At 46.4% G+C, this 22,754-nt stretch overlaps 1 protein-coding gene across 5 annotated transcripts; it reads left to right on the top strand.

Moving 5' to 3' along the window:
• Window positions 1–2,915: 2,915 nt before the first annotated feature.
• Window positions 2,916–21,343, top strand: TMEM150A (transmembrane protein 150A). 5 transcript variants are annotated; one of them, XM_040414529.1, is made up of 8 exons: window positions 2,916–3,004; window positions 11,934–12,112; window positions 13,623–13,670; window positions 14,139–14,225; window positions 16,522–16,589; window positions 16,817–16,944; window positions 18,269–18,446; window positions 20,167–21,343. In XM_040414529.1, the coding sequence occupies exons 2-8, from the start codon at window positions 12,048–12,050 to the stop codon at window positions 20,406–20,408; spliced, it is 816 nt and encodes a 271-aa protein (XP_040270463.1). In that variant the 5' UTR covers window positions 2,916–3,004; window positions 11,934–12,047; the 3' UTR covers window positions 20,409–21,343. The 5 variants fall into 5 exon arrangements, with proteins under 5 accessions (XP_040270463.1, XP_040270462.1, XP_040270460.1 ...); XM_040414528.1 differs by having other exon boundaries at window positions 2,918–3,028; XM_040414526.1 differs by having other exon boundaries at window positions 2,961–3,075.
• The last annotated feature ends 1,411 nt before the right edge of the window (window positions 21,344–22,754 follow it).

Raw genomic sequence — 22,754 nt, 5'->3', positions numbered from 1 at the left:
TCCATTCAGATGTCCGTATGTGTTTTGCGGATCCGATCCATGTATCCGTGGATCCGTAAAAATCATACGGACATCTGAATGCAGCCTTACAGGGGGGTGATCAATGACAGGGGGGTGATCAGGGAGTCTATATGGGGTGATCACCCCCCCTGTAAGGCTCCATTCAGACGCCTGTATGTGTTTTGCGGATCCGATCCATCTATCAGTGGATCCGTAAAAATCATGCGGACGTCTGAATGGAGCTTTACAGGGGGGTGATCAATGACAGGGGGGTAATCAGGGAGTCTATATGGGGTGATCACCACAGTCATTGATCACGCCCCTGTAAGGCTCCATTCAGACGTCCGTATGCGTTTTGCGGATCCGATCCATCTATCAGTGGATCCGTAAAAATCATGCGGACGTCTGAATGGAGCTTTACAGGGGGGTGATCAATGACAGGGGGGTAATCAGGGAGTCTATATGGGGTGATCAGGGGCTAATAAGGGGTTAATAAGTGACAGGGGGGGGGTGTAGTGTGGTGCTTGGTGCTACATATTGCTGAGCTATCTGTGTCCTCTGGTGGTCGATCCAAACAAAAGGGAGGACCAGGTAGCAGGTATATTAGACGCTGTTATCAAAACAGCGTCTAATATACCTGTTAGGGGTTAAAAAAAAAATCACATCTCCAGCCTGCCAGCGAACGATCGCCGCTGGCAGGCTGGAGATCCACTCGCTTACCTTCCGATCCTGTGAACGCACGCGCCTGTGTGCGCGCGTTCACAGGAAATCTCGCGTCTCGCGAGAGGACGCGCCGGCGTGTCCAGGCGGAATGAATCAACCACCTCCAGGACGCGTCGCTGCGTTCGGCGGTCCGGAGGTGGTTAAAGAGGACCTTTCACCGATCCTGACATTGTGAACTAAGTATCATGACATATACAGCGGCGCCCGGGGATCTCACTGCACTTACTATTATCCCTGGGCGCCGCTCCGTTCTCCCGTTATGTCCTCCGGTATGTTCGGGGACTTGGTTATAGTAGGCGGCGTCTGCCCTTGTTCTGCTGGGCGTCTCCTCCTCCTAGGCTGTAGCGCTGGCCAATCGCAGTGCAGAGCTCACAGCCTGGGAGTTTTTTTTCTCCCAGGCTATGAGCTGAGTGCTGCGATTGGCCAGCGCTACAGCCTAGGAGAAGGAAACGCCCAGCAGAACAAGGGCAGACTCCGCCTACTATAACCAAGTCCCCGAACATACCGGAGGACATAACGGGAGAATGGAGCGGCGCCCAGGGATAATAGTAAGTGCAGAAAGGTCCTCTTTAAGTTCAGTTTAGTATTTCTAAACTTTAATAGTTCATTCCAGCTTAGCTCCCCCTCTGTGAGCAGAGTGGGCTGTGCCCATATCCTGCAGCATGGGGAGAGAAGGAAGTTAGAGTAAGTGTGGCCCACCCTCTGCTAGGGGTAGGGTGTGCATGTTAAAAGCTCCCAGATATAGGGAGCCAAACCAGGATCTTGTCTCGGCTGAGATATTGATCAAACCCCAAGCCTGAGCCCTGCAGCCTCAGCTGGATGAAGCAAGCAGACAACTCCAGTTCCAGAAAGAAAGCAGACCCTGAGAAGATAACTGTCAGTAAAGTCCAGCGACCCAGGAGAAGCCATATTCCTCCTCATCTAATCAGTCCCCAGACAGCAGAAGCCAAATTCCTGCCACAGTATAATATAGAGCTAACAAGCAGACGTCCTTTCCTGCAAGCTCCAGGTACATAAGAGAGCAGAAGATAAATTCCTACCAACCATTGCCAATACCTGCTGGGACCTAAGACTTAGGGTCCATTCACACGTCCGTGGTGTGTTGCGGACCCGCAAATTGTGGATCCGCAACACACCCGGCCGGCACCCCCTATAAAAATGCCTATTCTTGTCCGCAGCTAGGACATGTTCTATCTTTTGCGGAGATGCGGACCGGATGTTCGGGGCCACGCTCCGCAAATGCGGAAGCGGAGAGCACATAGTGTGCTCTCTGCTTCACGTCCGGGCCCATAGAGAATGAATGGGTCTGCACCCGTTCAGCAAAATTTCAGAACAGGTGCGGACCCTTTTGCGGAAGTGTGAATGGGGCCTAAAGCTGTATCTTGCTTGGATGAAAGTTACAATCAGTAAAGACAAGTTTGAACTTCACCCAAGGTCTGGATCTGAATTTCTGCTGCAAATCCCTCTATTACTCCTACTAGCACCACACTCAATTTATTGCAAGTGAGACAGGATCCAGGAGTCCAGCCGTACCCAGGTAGGAGACACCATTATCACCACCATACAGGACTTTACACCACTCTGGCATTCCTCACCTGGTACGTGAGTTATAACACCTTGGAGGGCCCTGTGATTGTACCCTGCGCACGCTGCAATTGGCATCACAAACAAAACTATAGACTATCACCTACACCTCACCCAGCCATTGCATAATTTGGCGTCAGTGCATACCCTGTTCCTGGTCATTGCACACTCCCCTCTTCAGCCCTCTCTAACCGACAGTCCCAAGTAAAAATAAATAAAAAGAAACATAACTCTCTTCCCTACAGCTACCTGGAAAAAAAAAAAAAAGTAAAAAAAAAAAAAAAAAAACACCTCATTGTTCTCATGCACATAACAACCTGCACCAACCTGCTCCTCACTGCAAGAACCTGCTCTAATATCTCTCCTGCAACCGTAAGGCCCCGCCCTTTAGAGGAAGAGACCCCGCCTCTTTTTGTGACGTCATACCGACCAGGAGCAAATCCATTATAGACACTACTGCTACCGATATTACAGCCCTCTGCCGGTGAGTGGCTGTTTACAGCCCTAGCACACCCTATGACGTCACCGCGCCGCCCACTTCTACATACCTCCGCACGTCAGGACGTTGTTGTCAATCCTATTACCTGTGACTTGACGTTATTCCCGCAAGGGCTGCTGGGTAACGTAGTCCGCATTGTCTTTTGCAGCTATACTGGACAGAGCTCCGTGCACTACAGTTCCCGTGAGCCACCTCGATGTAAGGCACTTTAATGAGTTGAAGGTCTGTTCGCTGAAGGCTCCGGGGGACCCAGGGGCAGCGGGGTGCGGGTGGGTATACGTCGTGGAGACTGGTGGGAATGCTGCGGGTGAATTGGGGGCACCCGTGTTATTGAGCAGGGGTGGCTGCACGGTGGGGGTGAGTGCGGTGTGTTTTATCACCCGGTGTCCTTTCTTCTGGTTTTCATTATGTGGACTGCATGCTGGGAACATAGTATTGACATGCAGCAGCCGTACACTGACGTATGTATACGTGTGCACAGTATGTAGCTAGTATGTGTGTATGGTATATATAGATGGACAGTATATAGCCTGTGTGTAAATATGTGTATTATATATAGTATATAGCTTGTATAGAATGTGTGTGTATATATGTTTTATATAGATGTCATCTATATATATTACACTTATATAGCGCTGACATATAGATAGATAATATATAGCTAGTATGTGTGTATTGTGTATATATAGATGGACAGTATATAGCCTGTGTGTATTATATATAGATAGTCGGTATATAGCCTGTGTGTGTGTGTATTATATAGAGATAGTCGGTATATAGCCTGTGTGTGTGTATTATATATAGATAGTCAGTATATACACTGTGTGTGTGTGTGTATATTATATATAGATAGTCGGTATATAGCCTGTGTGTGTGTATATTATATATAGATAGTCGGTATATAGCCTGTGTGTGTGTGTATTATATAGAGATAGTCGGTATATACACTGTGTGTGTGTATTATATAGAGATAGTCGGTATATACACTGTGTGTGTGTGTATTATATAGAGATAGTCGGTATATAGCCTGTGTGTGTGTGTATATTATATATAGATAGTCGGTATATAGCCTGTGTGTGTGTGTATTATATAGAGATAGTCGGTATATACACTGTGTGTGTGTGTGTGTATTATATAGAGATAGTCGGTATATACACTGTGTGTGTGTGTGTGTATTATATAGAGATAGTCGGTATATACACTGTGTGTGTGTGTGTGTATTATATAGAGATAGTCGGTATATACACTGTGTGTGTGTGTGTGTGTGTATTATATAGAGATAGTCGGTATATAGCCTGTGTGTGTATTATATAGAGATAGTCGGTATATAGCCTGTGTGTGTGTATTATATAGAGGTAGTCGGTATATAGCCTGTGTGTGTGTATTATATAGAGATAGTCGGTATATAGCCTGTGTGTGTATTATATAGAGATAGTCGGTATATAGCCTGTGTGTGTGTATTATATATAGAGATAGTCGGTATATAGCCTGTGTGTGTATTATATAGAGATAGTCGGTATATAGCCTGTGTGTGTGTGTATTATATATAGAGATAGTCGGTATATAGCCTGTGTGTGTATTATATAGAGATAGTCGGTATATAGCCTGTGTGTGTATTATATATAGAGATAGTCGGTATATAGCCTGTGTGTGTGTGTATTATATAGAGGTAGTCGGTATATAGCCTGTGTGTGTGTGTATTATATAGACATAGTCGGTATATAGCCTGTGTGTGTGTGTATTATATAGAGGTAGTCGGTATATAGCCTGTGTGCAGGGCCGGCCTTTGGGGTGTGCGGGCTGTGCGGCCGCACAGGGCGCCATAGTAACAGGGGCGCTGGGCGGCCGACAGCTCGCAATGTAATCTGCGGCAGGCGAGGCTGCACTTGTGTTCTCCCTCGGGGCGCCCCCTCCATCTAGCCCTCCCCTGTCTGACCTGATTCGTTCCTCCTCCCCTGTCTGACCTGCCTGCTGCCCCCGCCGCTGCCAATAAGAAGAGAGGCAGGAGGAGGAGGAGGAGGGGCTGTGGCCACTGCGCCACCAATGAAGAAAACTGACCTGAATACAAATACAGGAGGCGGGTGCCGGAATCAAATAGCCGGCACCCGACCTCTGTGACAGGGAGCTGCGATCAGCTGCAGTTGAGTTAACCCTTCAGGTGCGGTACCTGAGGGGTTAACTGCCGCTGATCGCAGCTCCCTGTCACAGAGGTCGGGTGCCGGCTATTTGATTCCGGCACCCGCCTCCTGTATTTGTATAAGAAACGTTGGTGGCACAGTGCGCCCCCCCCCCCCCAAACACCCCAGTATAAGAAACAAACATAATTGGTGGCACAGTGCGCCCCCCCCCCCCCAGTATAAGAAACATTGGTAGCTCAGTGGGAAGTGCCAATGAGGGTTAAAAAATAATTTAAAAAAATTAACTCACCTCCTCCAGTTGATCGCGTAGCTGCCGGTCTTTCTTCAGGACCTGTGGTGACGTCACAGCTCATCACATGACCCATTACCATGGTGATGGATCATGTGATGAGCACAGTGATGTCACCACAGGTCCTTTGACAGGTCATGAAGAAAGAACAGAAGACGATCAATTGGAGGAGGTGAGTTAATTATTTTTTTATTTTTTAACCCTCATTGGCACTGCCCACTGCGCCACCAATGTTTATTATATTGAGGGGGGGCGCACTGCGCCACCAATGTTTATTATATTGAGGGGGGGGGCGCACTGCGCCACCAATGTTTATTATATTGAGGGGGGGCGCACTGCGCCACCAATGTTTATTATATTGAGGGGGGGCGCACTGCGCCACCAATGTTTATTATACTGGGGTGTTGGGGGGCGCACTGCGCCACCAATGTTTATTATACTGGGGTGTTGGGGGGGCGCACTGCGCCACCAATGTTTATTATACTGGGGTGTTGGGGGGGGCGCACTGCGCCACCAATGTTTATTATATTGAGGGGGGGCGCACTGCGCCACCAATGTTTATTATATTGAGGGGGGGCGCACTGCGCCACCAATGTTTATTATACTGGGGTGTTGGGGGGCGCACTGCGCCACCAATGTTTATTATACTGGGGTGTTGGGGGGGCGCACTGCGCCACCAATGTTTATTATACTGGGGTGTTGGGGGGGCGCACTGCGCCACCAATGTTTATTATACTGGGGTGTTGGGGGGGGGGCGCACTGTGCCGCCAATGTTTATTATATTGGGGGGGCGCACTGCGCACAACGATGGGTTAGGGAAATTTCACAGCAGAGTGCGCATGCGCTGGGAGCCTCGCCCGCGGTTAGGGTAGGGAAAAATTATGGGCCAGTGCACAGGTGCGGTGATCGGATGGATGTTCTCAGCAGGACACCGGCCGACACTGCGCATGCGCTGGGAGCCTCACCAGCGGTTAGGGTAGGGAAAAAGCACTGGCCCGTACGTAATTTTTCCCTTCCCTAACCGCTGGTGAGGCTCCCGGTGCATGCGCATTGTCGGCCGGTGTCCAGCTGAGAACATCCATCCGATCACTGCGCCTGCGCACTGGCCCATAGTTTTTCCCTACCCTAACCGCCGGCGAGACTCCTGGCGCATGCGCACTCTGCTGTGAAACTTCCCTAACCTGACGTTGTGCGCCTGCGCGGCGCTGCACACCTCCTCACGTCATGTCCGGTGCGACCGGAAGTGACGAGGGTAGGGAAATCTCACGAAGTAGGGAAGTATAACATTACACCGGCCTTTGGGGTGTGTGGGCTGGTAACTACTTGGTTGGATAGTCAGCAACAAGCAGTGTTTTTTTTTTTTGGGGGGGGGGGGAGGGGCGCCACAAGGTTAGCTCGCACAGGGCGCCTGGACACCTAAGGCCGGCCCTGCCTGTGTGTGTGTATTATATAGAGGTAGTCGGTATATAGCCTGTGTGTATTATATAGAGATAGTCGGTATATAGCCTGTGTGTATTATATAGAGATAGTCGGTATATAGCCTGTGTGTATTATATAGAGATAGTCGGTATATAGCCTGTGTGTGTGTGTGTATTATATAGAGATAGTCGGTATATAGCCTGTGTGTATTATATAGAGATAGTCGGTATATAGCCTGTGTGTGTGTGTGTATTATATAGAGATAGTCGGTATATAGCCTGTGTGTGTGTGTGTATTATATAGAGATAGTCGGTATATAGCCTGTGTGTGTGTGTATTATATAGAGATAGTCGGTATATAGCCTGTGTGTGTGTGTATTATATAGAGATAGTCGGTATATAGCCTGTGTGTGTGTGTATTATATAGAGATAGTCAGTATATAGCCTGTGTGTGTGTGTATTATATAGAGATAGTCGGTATATAGCCTGTGTGTGTGTGTGTGTATTATATAGAGATAGTCGGTATATAGCCTGTGTGTGTATTATATAGAGATAGTCGGTATATAGCCTGTGTGTGTGTGTATTATATAGAGGTAGTCGGTATATAGCCTGTGTGTGTATTATATAGAGGTAGTCGGTATATAGCCTGTGTGTGTATTATATAGAGGTAGTCGGTATATAGCCTGTGTGTGTGTATTATATAGAGATAGTCGGTATATAGCCTGTGTGTGTGTATTATATATAGAGATAGTCGGTATATAGCCTGTGTGTGTGTATTATATAGAGGTAGTCGGTATATAGCCTGTGTGTGTGTGTATTATATAGAGGTAGTCGGTATATAGCCTGTGTGTGTGTATTATATAGAGGTAGTCGGTATATAGCCTGTGTGTGTGTGTATTATATAGAGGTAGTCGGTATATAGCCTGTGTGTGTGTGTATTATATAGAGATAGTCGGTATATAGCCTGTGTGTGTGTGTGTATTATATAGAGATAGTCGGTATATAGCCTGTGTGTGTGTATTATATAGAGATAGTCGGTATATAGCCTGTGTGTGTGTGTATTATATAGAGGTAGTCGGTATATAGCCTGTGTGTGTGTATTATATAGAGATAGTCGGTATATAGCCTGTGTGTGTATTATATAGAGATAGTCGGTATATAGCCTGTGTGTGTGTGTGTATTATATAGAGGTAGTCGGTATATAGCCTGTGTGTGTGTATTATATAGAGATAGTCGGTATATAGCCTGTGTGTATATACAGATATCTTTGGGTTTTACACACATGTATTTCTATATATTAGTATGTAGTTATATGTGTGGATTATTGCTGCTTGATTGGCGCATGCGCAGTGGATTCCACGGTGCGCGCTCCATCATGAGGCTGCTGATACCTGGCCCTGTCAATCCAGAGGCGGGGGAGGGCAGAACCAGGCCAAGCTCAGGTGCACAGGCCCGACCCCTCGGTGCACTTCTGATTGCATTTGCTTATTTAATAACCGTTGATTTTCTCCACAATGCTGCATGATAGGAGGAAATGGCAGACACGCTTTTACACCTGGTCTCGGAGGGTTGTCCCTGCTGACAGATGCTAACACATTAGTCTTGAGATGATACTCAAGACCCTTTCCTGGAGTGAGATTGTGACCATTCTTGCTCAACGGGCTAACCACATCCACTTTCCCACATACTTTGCAGAACCTAGTGTTGCCAAATTGTTGAGAAAATAAGCTCCAAAAAGTCTCCATCAAAGCCCTATTTTGTGACTTTTTGAAGCCAGAATTCTGGGGTGCAGGGGCCGATACGTCGCAATAAAACCCTCTCCCCTGAGATGTGCGCCTTGACAGTTCCTAGGTGCCTGCGCGTGGCCACTCCATTTTCTTTGGGAGTTCTGGAGCCGAGTACAGCGCTCATCTATCTCCGGAATTCCCATAGAAATGAATGGAGGGGCCACACGCATGCCTCACCGGCCGATCCATTCATTTCAGGGGGTGCTGCAGGGGGTGTTGGTCCCCCTTTCTTGTTATCAGTGGGGGTCCCAGCGGTAGCAACCCCACTGATCTAATAGTTATGCCCTATATTGTGGATAGGGGATAACAAGCTAACCAGAATACCCCTTTAATCCCTTTCCAATATGTTCCATACATGTACAAGGCATGTCAGGTCTTTCAAGATGGTGCCTGCTCTGGAGTGGAGCGAGCCCCAAAGCCGCTGGGAGTCTACTGTTTTACATAGCAGACACCTGGAGGCAATGTCTGCGATCAGCAATAAAGCCAATCACAAATGTTTAACCTCTCAGATTGTGACCACGGCATCTGAGAGGCCTTTTCCTGGGAGCTATGCTCTGGGGCTCTAATGCCCCCCCTTATCCCCCACACTGCGATCAAGGTAGCCTTTTGGTTGCTAGGGCAGCCTGGAAGATCCGAGGCCTACAACGGCTATGCTGCTCTGTTAAATCATTGCTGTCTATGGAAGAAGCGATCTGAGGATCGAATGTTAAAATCTCCAAGGGGGACCTAAAATAAATGCCAAAAAAGTAAAATTCCACTTACCCCCCCCCCTCCCCCCCCTATTAAAAATGAACCAAAAAAAAAATCTTAGGTATTTCCATGTCCCAAAACGCCCGCGCGATATCCTTTACGATGAACGCCATAGCTGGTTTACTGTTTTTTTGGGCACTTCACTTCCCCCCTTGCCCCCCCCCCCCCAAAAAAAAATTGAATAAAAAGTCACACACACTCCTGAATGGTATCAATAAAAAAGTACAGATCGCCCTGCAAAAAAACTAGCCCCTTCCACAGCTATGTTGACGTAATATATATTTTTTAAAGTCATGGGGGTCAGAATATGGCGAAGAAAAACTATTTATTTCCAACGCTTTTACTTAAGTATTAAAATACAAGAAAAATTATACAATTGTGGTATCGCTGTAATCGCACAAGTCAATTTTACCGCGTAGGGAACGCTGTCAAAATTAAACCCATGATGACGGTGTTGCGTTTTTTGTTTCCAGTTCCATTCCATTTGGAATTTTTTATCCATTTCCCCACTACATTCTATGCAATATTAAATGGTGCCACTAGAACGTGCAACTTGTCCCGCAAAAAAACAGAAAAATAAAAAGTAAAGGCAGAGAGTAGAAAACGGAAAATCACTGTGTCAGGAAGGGGTGGATGAAGGTTTCTGGGCACCCTGCAGCAGATCTCTGACCCGATCATAGCCGCACCACATGTGGCCCCAGAGACTTGTGTTTGTTATAGAGGGCAATGCATTCATCTTCGGCCTCATGCACACGACTGTTCGTTTTTTTTGCGGTCCGCAAACCGCGGATCTGCAAAAAACGGAAGCCGCCTGTGTGCCTTCCGCAATTTGTGGAACAGAACAGGCGGCCCATTGTAGAAATGCCTATTCTTGTCCGCAAAACGGACAAGAATAGGACATGTTCTATTTTTTTTTTTCTTTTGCGGGGCCACGGAACGGAGCAACGAATGCGGACAGCACACGGAGTGCTGTCCGCATCTTTTGCGGCCCCATTGAAGTGAATGGGTTCGCATCTGAGCCGCCAAAACGGCTGCTCGGATGCGGACCCAAACAACGGCTGTGTGCATGAGGCCTTCTGCAGATGTTTTCATGTTGGTGCCTGGCAGAGTGGATGCACCTCAGGTATAAGTAATTACACCGTACCTAAAATGGTAGAACAGCTGTTGGGTGTTGACATGGCTGCCCATAGCAGTGCTGGCATAATTAGGTTATAAATGAGTTATGAGCCCGTGACTTGTATTACACTAGTACATGCAGCGTCTGAGGACATGCATACAAGGAGGGGCAGTACATTATAAAATCTACCTTTTTGTTTTGTTTTTTTCCGTCCGTATTCTATACAGAAATTTTCCAAAAGGTCAAGTCTGTCGTTCTCGTACATTTGCATCCCATTTCACGTTATAACAGTCTTGCGGTTCTTGCTTCTCATAGATTTTAGATATTTTTTATTTTTTTCCAATTTTCAGACACCATTGTTTAAAGGGACATCAATATCAGATCCTTGGGGGTCTCACTTCCAGCACCCCAGCCAATCAGCCGTTTCAAGTGGTGAGGGCCACTGCCTGTTCTTAGGCTAGTAGTGATGTCACATGGTCGGTACCGTTCAGGTGAATGGGCCTGAGCTGCATTACCAAGCACAGCCTCTATACAATGTATGGCGCTGTGACAAGGCTGCAGCACTCACCAGTGTGTCACAGCCTATTCAGATGTTGGGTGTCCGACCCCACCGTTCTGATGTTGATGACTTATCCCAAGGATAAGCCATGAATATACTTTCAGAAAACCCCTTTAATCGTTTATACTGCAGGTACACACAAGAGCAACCCAGTAATTACATGGAAAGCCTTAAAGGGATTATCCAAGTTGAATAAAAACTCAAATGGTCTAAAATAATAAAAATAAGTCATTTTTGCCCCTTTTCTCTCTTGCTGCTTCCAGCATTGTGATTCGGTCCTGCAGTGATGACGTCACCTTCCTGTCTGTAGCGGAGATGTTCTGTGCACACACGTCACCGTTGGGCCAGTCACAAGGCTTACCAGAAGGAGGCCAGTGATTGGCTGCAGCAGTGACATGATGAGCCCAGAACATCACTGCAGCAGCCAAGAAAACTGCTGTTCGACTCCCAGGATGTAAACTTCCTGTTTGACGCCACTGCAGCCAGTCTCTGGCTTCAGCAGTGACCTGCACCCTTTGCATCATGACAGAGGGTCACGTGACGCAGAGGGAGCAGGTCACTGCTGCGGCCAGAGATTGGCTTCAGCAGCGTCAAACAGGAAGCTCACATCTAGGGACCAGAGCGGAGCAGCTGACGCCATGGAGTGAAGGTGACAGCGCTGGGAAGCCAGTAAGTATGCTTCCCTTTCCAGGTCTGCCCGGGAGGAAAGGGGTTTGCCAAAGTAACCCCCTCCCCCAAGGTGCACAATCTGTAACGTCTAGTGCCACTCGGTGGAGTTTGTATGAAAAACAATCACTATGTTCCTCTTAGCAATTAAATTGGCACTAAAACTGGCACATGTGGTGGGCACGCCGTGCTTGGCTTTAGATAGGCCTTCATCCCGGCACATGCTTGCGTAGCACCTCTGTTGTTATGGTCCACAGGATGCGGTGCCTGAAGCCTCCATAGGAGATGGACACATGGTCCATACCTGTAAAATGACGGATGCATGTCCTGCTGTTTGTAGTTACACCCGAGTCCACAGGTGGTTTTTCCGGAGCTCATGGCGATGGTCTCTTCTCTCTCACAGGTGGTCAGTGAAATGTCCTTTGTCCTGGTGGGGAGCGCCTGCTGATGGTTTGCGGTGGAGTTTCCTGTACTTCCTGCTCGTCCCCCTCCCTTGACCCCTGGACCTTCCTCACTAATGACTGGCTGGATTGTCCTACCCATCAGCCTGACTGCATTTTCCATTCCTGGGATATGGATTGTGTAAGTAACCTCAGCTTGACATATCATGCAGGATGGGGGCACCATAGAGTGAGTGCCCTCAGGACAGCGCAGTAATAGGGAGGGTCACGAAGACTCATCGTAATGGGTTGTGCAGAGGTAAGTACTGCTATATTTATTACAAATTAGCCCCTGGCATAACAGTGCCCACCTCGCAGGGAAGAGCAACAAACAGTCAAAAATGGCCAGTTTGACCCCTAAGTCCAAATACACTCTTGGCGCAGAGGATCAATAAGATCAGTGCGCTGGCGGTGGATCTGCCGAAGTTAGGTAGAGGCGCCAGCCTCTACATAACTCCGGCGCATCCACCACCGGTCTAAATCTACGCTAGCTTCCTTGCTGGCGTAGATACACTTTCTATGCCTACGGCCGAATGCACACGGCCGTGTTCCGGTGCCGAGAGCGGTCCGTGGTATGCCGGGCTGGATTCCTGTTCAGAGCAGGAGCGCACGGCGTCATTGGTTGCTATGCCACCTCCTGCGCGTCTGCAATATTTGGCAAAAAAAGACAAAATATAATGTCTTACTGGTCAGAGCTTCAAATAGCTTAAGATATAGGAGATGGTTATAGGAGGACTGTGTAGGCACGTGGAGAGCAGAGCGCCATGCAGGAAGGACTGATGGTGGTTGTAGAGCGACTGCGCAGAAAGATATAATAGACGGGATATGAGTGTGGAGACATGATTATCCCTGGTTATAGTAAGTGAGCTGTATACGGTATGGTCAGATGAGATAGCAGTGACGTGTTTGTATGAATAGAAGAAATGCTGCTCTGGAACAGGAGTTCCAGAAGTAGTTACGACCACACATGGTGGGCCCCTCCTGGAATTATCTGCAGCAGAAAGTCAACAGCGAAATTTGCACCAATTGGTGCAGAAATCCTCATGGAAATTCTGGGGGTTTGCATTGCAGTCTACAGCAGAAAGGTGCAGAACAGACCCCCTGCAGATGTAAAATTTCATCCACTACTGTAAATATGGCGGACTTTCCTCATGTAATTCCTCTGCAGATTTTCTGTCGCTTTCTTCTCTGCTGTGGATTTTCATGAGAAAAGGTGCAGATTTCTGCTGTGGAAAATCAGCAGCGTTTCAGTCCCATGTGAACATAACCCAAAGAACCTCTACAGACTCCGTGACTTGAGGGCTGCCCTGTTCTCTGTGAATGTGAAGGGGGTTCTCCACTCTTTAAACCCCCCCCCCCCCCTCCACCTTCTTCCATTCCAGTAGTCAGAACAGAAGGCCACTCTAGATTTATAGGACCTTACTTGTTATTGCATTACATTGATGCCCCCCATATTTTGGTGGGTTCCATGTAAAGCCTGGGTGGTCCAACCTGTACAGTTGTTTAACCAGTCAGCCCTTGACCTTTTATTAAAAAACTGCTTTACCTTGAACCACAAAGTTTTTCTGGTCAGGCAGGTCTTGCTCGCATGTATAACAAGCAGAGCTGATGGACTCCTGGTAACATTGTCACTTGGTCTTTTTTTTCTCCAGGTATGCAATGGCTGTGATGAACCATCACGTGTGTCCTGTGGAGAACTGGTATGAAACACGCTTACACCATTTTTCTTCCATTGTATATTCGCACCACATATCGCCCACCATAGGTTAGGGTGCAGGCACATTTATACAATTCCAATACTATTAAGTGTTCCAGTATGTTCAGGAGGTTGACACACTCAGGAGATGGCCGCATGTATGGTCCTCACTTCACTAAGAGATGAAGCCTCTCCTTGGTGAGGCCAGGATGACTGTACACCAGGTCAGGACTTGGCTATTGGCCAACCACACCTGGAAATAGTGGCACCCAGTCTTGGGAGTAGGGCGAATAATGTTTAATTGGCTTTGCATGAAAAACATTACCCAACCTGATTACGTAAGAGAGACACCAGAAAATACCTTTACTTCTGATTAACATGGCTCAGGTATTGCACAGTTTTCCTTTAGTTTATGGATGTAGGTGAAGCAATGCTTTCCTTATGTAATGAAGCCTATGGACTCTCTCTGCAGGATGTACAACGTGACCTGTTCCGATGACAACGCCAAGCAGGGGGCCCCCAAGACCTGCTGTACCCTGGATGATGTCCCCCTTATCAGGTGACTTACGGGCAGGGTGGATAAAAATCTATGATTTCTTTTTTTTTTTTTTAAATCTAAAAAATCTGATTTTTTTTTATTTTAAATTGGATTTTTTTTAGATAAAATGCTTTTTGAGGAAAATATATTACCATCCAAAGGTTATTCCATCATGAAATAAAGATTTGTTTTTTAAATTATGTAGAATAAGGCTGTATATGTAATTTTTTTGGTAAATAAATTCCATTAATCTATTCACAATGTCATGCTCTTCCAGAGGTTTTTGTAAGATTATTGGGCAGTTTCTCTGCCTACAAGATATTATCACAGATGCTTGGTTTACTTTTGCAGTTCTCAAAACTGAATTTGACTCAGCAGAGATCACATGCCTCTTCTTCACAGCAAAAATGTTATAACATGAACAGAGTTGAGAAAAAGACCTTAATCCTAACTTCTACAAACCTATGAATGCAGAATCAACCTAATCAAACTAATATGAAAAGTAGTTATTCTAAAAATCTTCATCTACTTGCATATTATAAGTTATACCAGCAGGAATTAGTCTTTATGTAGAAAACTATGATTTAAATCAAGCCTAAAGCTACTTTCACACTTGCGTTCGGGGTTCCGCTTGTGAGTTCCATTTGAAGGCTCTCACAAGCGGCCCCGAACGGATCCGTTCAGCCCTAATGCATTCTGAGTGGATGCGGATCCGCTCAGAATGCATCAGTTTGGCTCCGCTTGGCCTCCGTTCCGCTCAGCAGGCGGACACCCGAACGCAGCTTGCAGCGTTTTCGTGTCCGCCAGGCCGTGCGGAGCCAAACGGATCCGTCCAGACTTACAATGCAAGTCAATGGGGACGGGTCCGTTTGACGTTGACACAATATGGTGCAATTGCAAACGGATCCGTCCCCCATTGACTTTCAATGTAAAGTCAGGAGTTCCTATTAATATACCATCAGATCAGAGTTTTCTCCAATCCGATGGTATATTTTAACTTGAAGCGTCCCCATCACCATGGGAACGCTTCTATGTTAGAATATACCATCGGATTTGAGTTAGATCGTGAAACTCAGATCCGACAGTATATTCTAACACTGAGGCGTTCCCATGATGATGGGGACGCTTCAAGTTAGAATATACTAAAAGAACTGTGTAAATGACTGCCCCCTGCTGCCAGGCAGCAGGGGACAGACACCCCCCCTCCCTCCCTCCCCTGTATTTAACTCATTGGTGGCCAGTGCGGCCGCCCCCCCCCCCACCCCCCTGTTTTTAACTCCTCATTGGTGGCCAGTACGGCCGGCCCCCCCTCCCCCCCCCCTGTTTTTAACTCATTGGTGGCCAGTGCGGCCCCCCCCCCCCCTGTTTTTACCTCATTGGTGGCCAGTGCGGCTGGCCCCCCCTCTCCCCCCTAATTAAAATGACCGACCCCCACCCCATCATTGGTGGCAGTGGAGAGTTCCGATCGGAGTCCCAGTTTAATCACTGGGACTCCGATCGGTAACCATGGCAACCAGGACGCTATTGCATTCTTGGCTGCCATGGTTACTTAGCAATTAGAAGCATTATACTTACCTGCGATGTCTGTGACCGGCCCGGCGCTCCTCCTACTGGTAAGTGAAAGGTCTGTGCGGTGCATTGCCTATAGCACAGACCTGTCACTTACCAGTAGGAGGAGCGCCCGGCCGGTCACAGACATCGCAGGTAGGTATAATGCTTCTAATTGCTAAGTAACCATGGCAGCCAAGACTGCAATAGCATCCTGGTTGCCATGGTTACCGATCGGAGTCCCAGCGATTAAACTGGGACTCCGATCGGAACTCTCCACTGCCACCAATGATGGGGGGTCGTCATTTTAATTAGGGGAGGGAGGGGGGGCCGGCCGCACTGGCCACCAATGAGTTAAATACAGGTGAGGGGGGGGGGTCTGCCCCCTGCTGCCAGGCATTTACACAGTTCTTTTAGTATATTCTAACTTGAAGCGTCCCCATCACCATGGGAACGCCTCTGTGTTAGAATATACTGTCGGATCTGAGTTTTCACAAAGTGAAAAATCAGATCTGAAAAAAACAGTTATGCAGACGGATCCGTTCTGAACGGATGCAAGCGTTTGCATTATAGGAGCGGATCCGTCTGTACAGACACCAGACGGATTCGCTCCGAACGCAAGTGTGAAAGTAGCCTTACTGACTAGTGATTTAAATCGTGATTTAAATCAAATCCACACTGCTTACGGGCTTTGCTGTCAGTTTTCCGTTCTCATGCTTGTGTCTTCTCCATATTGACAATCAAACCTTTTCTTGTCCTATCCTATCAGTAAGTGTGGGACATACCCACCTGAGAGCTGCCTCTTCAGCCTGATTGGGAATGTCGGAGCTTTTATGGGTGAGTGCTCCCCAAGAAACCTCATGTATCTTCACTGTCCACATTTTCCACCAGTGTCCTACTCATCCACCCACACTCACATCAGTTTCCCCATCCCTTCTCCCACCACACTTGTCTCCCCACCCATCCCATTGCCATCTTTCCAACCAAGAATGTTTCTCCCCCATTCATCCCGTGCCCCCCGTGTCCTCTTTCCGTCCCTCCTCCCTGACTCTCCTCTCTCTCAGTGGTGATGATCTGTTTGCTGAGATACAGCCAGGTCATCGAGCTCAGCCACAGCTCATGGCTGAACACTGTTGCTCTGATCTCCGGCTGCACCAACGCGGCAGGACTAGTCATGGTGGGGAACTTCCAGGTAAGCATGCAGTAGTCTCAACAGCTTTGTGTCTGTGCTTGCCGTAGTTCTCACCCACTTTGTGTTCTCCTTTACCGTAACGTTTTCTGCTCATGCAGTGCTACTCTTCTAGGAGTTATTCACCTCAATTTAGAAAATCTAATTTCCCATAGCGTGATGTCACTACTGCCAGGCTGCTGTTCTTCTGTCAGCAATGGCAGCTTTGAATCATTTCGGACAGAGAGGTTGCTATCGATACACTTCACGTTGTCAGGCAGTGCTTCCCTAGCAACCAGTCTGTCTCAGCATACCCGTGTGTCCGGTTATAGGCCAAAGGTGGCGACAAGTAGACCCAACAGTACTCCAAAAGATATAAATTAAGGTGAACAACTTGTGTAACCTCTGACTAAGGCCTCATGCACTAGACCGTATTTTCTTAAGACCGCTAGACCATATTTTAAAGTGTAACTGTCATATTATTATTTTTTTATTTGCTAGTTTATTAGAGGTAGGCATGTATACCTGAGTTAGTCTGTCAATGATTGTGAATTGTGTAATGACCTTTATAATAACAATTTCATTAATGTCCCCTGTCCCTTTCCACTGGTCCATTACTAGGGCTTGTCTGTCTCCCAACTTAATGTAAACAGAAGACGGTCCTTTACACTGCCTGTCTGCATTAGGCTTCAGAGTGAGGAGGCGTGTCTCTCGTAATCCAATCTGATTGGCTGGCAGGAAGCTGCTGGATACAGAAAGTGTGTATGTAAAGAGAAGGAAGGCAGTTTTAGCCCCAGAGAACTGGCCGAGGAGCCATCTTGAGAAGATCCTCATGTTGTAGGGTTGAAAACAAGGGAAAAGCTCAAGGAAAACAGTGCTATGTGAAGAAACTAAAGATTGCTTTATGCATAATGCTCCACCAGCAGTAACATATGCAACATTTTATTTTTTTATGAAAACATGACAGTTACACTTTGAGGTCCGTGTCCAATCCACATTTTTTGCCAGGGCCGGAAAAATGCAAACAGAAGACGGATGTCAACTATATGCTATCTGCATCCACGCAGCCGTATGTCCGTCCTGCAAGAAGAATAAAACATGTTCTATTCTTGTCCTTTTTTGTGGACAAGAATAAGCATTTCTACAATAGGACGGAACGTGCTGAATGGGAAAGCATCTAACGCATACAGTCGGTGTCCGTGTTTTGCGGATCCACACTTTGCGAACCGCAAAACACAATATGGTCGTGTGCAGGAAGCCTAAATGTAGTACTTTTTGGTGATCCAGGGATTTTCTGGTGTGGGTAGCTTTGGGTAATGAGTGTCACTAAATAGTCTATTCCTGGCAGGTGGATTACGCCAAGTCTCTACATTACATTGGTGCAGGAGTGGCATTTCCAGCCGGGCTGTTGTTTGTATGTCTTCACTGCATCCTTACTTACCATCTGGCTGCTAGTGCTCTAGACTACTTTGTAGGACATCTGCGTGTAAGCCTGACCACTGTGGCCTTAATATCCCTTGTCTTGAGTATCCTTTACATACGAGGAAGGAAAAGAAACGGTGAAAGATGGTGGGCACTGCTGTGTGGCTTAAAAGTGCGTAAATTGGTGTAATTTGCCACAACTAGAGTCTCTACATTTTTTCACACTTGTTCAAAAAGGGTGTTTTTGCTTGGTGGGAAGGGGTCGAGCTTTGTTACGGGTGTTGCTCAAGATGTGACACAAGTCTGGTGTAAAATTCTGTAATCCGACCAATAGTATGTACAGAGGTTGAGGAAAGTGTCTGTCCTTGCACCCAGAGGTCACACATGTTTTCTTCTTAGTAGTTTTGAGGAATATTGTTAGCAAAATAATACGCTGGATGGCTTTTTTTCTGGCTATAAATTTTTTTTTTTCATTTTCCTTTCAATGTAGCCGTATGAAGGCTTGTTTTTGGTTGATGTAAATTGTATTTTTTAGTGCCACCATTTTGGGTATATATAATTTATTACCTTTTTTGGGGTGCGAAGAGGGAACGAAAAAGCTGTTCCGACATTGTTTTTAGCAGTTTAAATTTACAATATTCAGTGTGCGGCATAACTAATACGTTACTGTTATTCTATGGCTCAGTACTACGGGATGAGCGAATCGACTTCGGATGAAACATCCGAAGTCGATTCGCATAAAACTTTGTTCCAATACTGTACGGAGCAGGAGCTCCGTACCGTATTAGAATGTATTGGCTCTGATGAGCAGAAGTTATTGCTCCGCGAAGTCTCGCGAGACATCGCATAATAACGTGATAAATTAATTTGTACTGTAAAGAAACATTTCCCGAACAAAGTTTTATGCGAATCGACTTTGGATGTTTCATCCGAAGTCGATTCGCTCATCCCTAGTCAGTACGATTGCTGCAATATCAAGTATGTATAGTTTTATGTGTGTTTATATTTTTTTTTCATTTCTTTTTTTGTCATACTATGCGACTTGTCCATTCGGAGGCTCAATGACTATTGTAATACACTGCCATCCTTCTGAATTACAGTGTATTATGCTTATCAGCCTAAGTTGATTGTGCTGCAGAGCGACAGTGCTTCTGTCAAACCCTTTAGATGCCGTGGTCGCTATTAACCATGCATCTAAGGGGTTAAATAGCTAGGATCTAAGTTATATCCGATCCTTGCCATTGCAACACTGCAGTCTGCTATATTACAGCCAGCATCGGGGAGCAGGTAAGTCATCTTTCCTTTAGGGCTCTGTCACATAAGGGTGTCCCTTGCGGGAATCGCGCTCCTCCATGTGAAAGAGGAATCATGTGTTCTGGACTTAGGAGGAGCACGGCATTATCATGATTGATAATGCTGTGTGCCTCTGCCTGACCTTTCTGTAACGGAATCATACTGACAGCTTTATGTCAGTATGATTCCGTTACAGAAAGGTCAGGGGGATGCACACAGCATTATCAATCTTGATAATGCATTGCGCTTCTGTATTCCAGACCGCACAATCTCTCTCTCATATGGAGTGTGATTCCTGCAAGGGACACGCTCATGTGAAAGAGCCCTTACAGGTTCGGCCGAGGGGGTTGGTGGCCAAAACTCTCCCAGTCTTTCACAACCCCTTTAAGGCCAACCCGCCGCTGGCATAATATTACACCATGGGGTGGAAAAGTGTGGAAATGTAAAATTTTGGCTGTATTCAGTCACCACAAGAGGGCGCTGATGAGCAAGTTGTGCATCCAAGTGTATTTCCCTTAACTTTCTACCCAGGTGGTGTTTTTTTCATCCACGAAAGCTTCCTCCTTCAACACCTGGCTGCCATCTGCGAGTGGATCTTTGTCCTGGACATACTGGTCTTCTACGGGACTTTTGCCTACGAGTTTGGTTCAGTTTCCACAGATACAATAATGGCGGCCCTGCAGAGCTCGGCCGCTCGCAGTTGTAAGTCGCCGGGAAGCAGCAGCACATCCACCCACCTCAACTGTAACCCTGAGCGGATTGCCATGATTTAAAGAACCATGTGGTAAAGGGGCCATTGACCTACCAGTCCTAACACTCAGGATTATTTTTAAGAATTTTTATTTTTACCAAATATATAAAGTAATGTAAGAAGCCAATTTTAACTCTTTTACAGCCGGATAGGCCTAAGACGGTCCTGACTGGCAGCAAACGGATCACGTGAAACAAAAGTATTCACAAAGACTCACTTTTTTCATGTACATTGTCACGTCTGACACTTTTTGGGGATTTTTTTATATTCACTTGTATTCTTCTTTTCTTTTTTTTTTGCATTTGTGTGTGAGTATTTCAAAAGTAATAGCTATTGCTTAAAACATGTGGAAACCTCTAACCTGATAATAATCAGGAGGAATTACCCATACATTTATATATTGCTTTCTCATGTACATTGACAAGTGTGACTGTTACAGGGTGGTCATATAGGGTTCTGTTAAAGATAGCCCCCTGAGCTCCAGGGTAGGCTGTGTGATGAGCACATCTACTGCCGACTAGATTAACCCCCTATGGACTTCTCATATTTGTATTTTTAGGTGCCCTAGTATTTTAAAGGTATACTCCGGTCCACAGAATATACCATTAATGCCTCGTGGGTCCCATCATGTATCTGAAGAAGCCACGTCACCTGGTGAGATGGACACTGACCATCGCATTCAGGCTGCAATCGAGTGCAGAGGTGGCCGGGGTCACATCACAGTGCAGCGGTTTCCGTAATCCTGGCCACCTCTGAATTCAATCGCGGCCTGCAGTCGCATCACCTGTCAAGATGGGGTTGGGGGACCTCTGTTTTTGAGGTGGATGCAGGTCCAGCCTCTAAGACACGGACCGATCGATCAGACATTTATGGTGTATTCTTTGTGAAGATGGGAAAACCCATTGTCTGATGGTGGAGGTCCCTTAGGACCCCAGCTTATTTTGTGAATAGGTGTCCTTGTTTTACTGTATAAGCTAGCCAACAGTGTCTACTTGTATTTTCCATAAAATAACAATACTTTGAGCACCTTTTTTTTTTTATTTTTAGCATTTTACATTGTGCCTTTCCTCTTTTATTCCTACTGGACACATATGAGTAACTTGGCCACTAGGCTTTTACCGTTCCCCCTGTCAATAGGGTATGTCCCTGCACAGTTCGATACTGCGAGCAGTATGTTGGGACTGGTTCCTCTTACAAAGTGAATGGTAAAACCCATTTGTCAATGTCGTTATTTTTCCAGGAGGAATAATAGGGAGAAAAGCACAATGCACACTTCTAAGACCGGAGGCTCCAGACATGTTATTTTTAATGGAGCTGGGGGTTTCCACTTATCCACAGGATAATTTCTAAGTGTCTGACCGCTGGACCCCCCCACCGATCGAAAACGGGGCCCTGCATCCCCTGGTTGAATAGAGCAGCGGTCGAGCATGTGCACTGCCACCCTATGCAGAGTCTGTGGGGTTACAGAAGACAGCCGAGTACAGTCGCTCCATTCAGAAGGGGGACAAGGGACCTTTTGATTGAAGGATAGGTGGTGGGTAATGATTTTGGGACGCCCCCTTTAAGGCTACGACAACTGTATTGATAATTCATACGGTGGACCCTGAGGCAGGTAGAACATTGAATATCGCGGTGCTATGCTGAAATAATAGAGGCCATCCTAACTTTCTACACTGATCCTGGTGGCACAAACGTCGCATTCCATGTAGTACATGCAATATGTCAAACCAGCACAGATAAGACACTATGGGCCAGATTTATCATGACTCTGACAGCTCAATCCGCTTTAACATATGGCTAAAGTCAGTTTTATCCAAGTCAGATTTATGATCGGCCCTTTAAGACTGTAATAAATGTGGTTTGACGGTAGCAGTTTATCCGTCAGTAAGCAGCTTTACAAAAGTCGCACGTTTTTATGAAAAAGTCACACGTTTTTATGAAAAAGTCGCATGTTCTATTAAAAAGTCTCATAAGATAAGCATGGTCCTCACTGGAGTGAAATTGCGACTTTTTAAATAGTCCCAATAGTAAATCTGTGTAGAGATTCATTTACATAAGAAAACACGCCCACTTTTAGAAAACTGGCGAGCATAGTGCAGAGCAGAAAAAAGTCGCAAATTTGTGCGCAGTTTTAGCGTATGGGACTTTTTCACTCCATTATTCTGACCTGAGCTAATGATAAATCTGGCCCTATGTGATCGTCTTAGATAAGCTAATGACCACTACGGTTTCCACGTGTTTGTATGCAGCTTAGTATTACGGTAATGTATTGCTTTGCAGGCCCTTGGTACAACTGATGCAGATATCAATACCTCAAAACTGCCATATTTTCTGAACACATTTTTTATATGTAGGACATGGGAACTTT

This window comes from Bufo bufo, chromosome 1, assembly GCF_905171765.1.
Source record: "Bufo bufo chromosome 1, aBufBuf1.1, whole genome shotgun sequence".
NCBI classification, from domain to species: domain Eukaryota; kingdom Metazoa; phylum Chordata; class Amphibia; order Anura; family Bufonidae; genus Bufo; species Bufo bufo.
This window is presented reverse-complemented; position numbering and strand designations above follow the sequence as displayed.

What these genes read in the sequence shown, in the direction of transcription:
- TMEM150A (XM_040414529.1), top strand. Translation starts at nt 12,048, where the DNA reads ATGACTGGCTGGATTGTCCTACCCATCAGCCTGACTGCATTTTCCATT. An exon ending in GTGTGTCCTGTGGAGAACTG is followed by an intron (nt 13,671 to 14,138) that starts GTATGAAACACG and finishes CTCTCTCTGCAG; the next exon opens with GATGTACAACGTGACCTGTT. An exon ending in GAATGTCGGAGCTTTTATGG is followed by an intron (nt 16,590 to 16,816) that starts GTGAGTGCTCCC and finishes CCTCTCTCTCAG; the next exon opens with TGGTGATGATCTGTTTGCTG.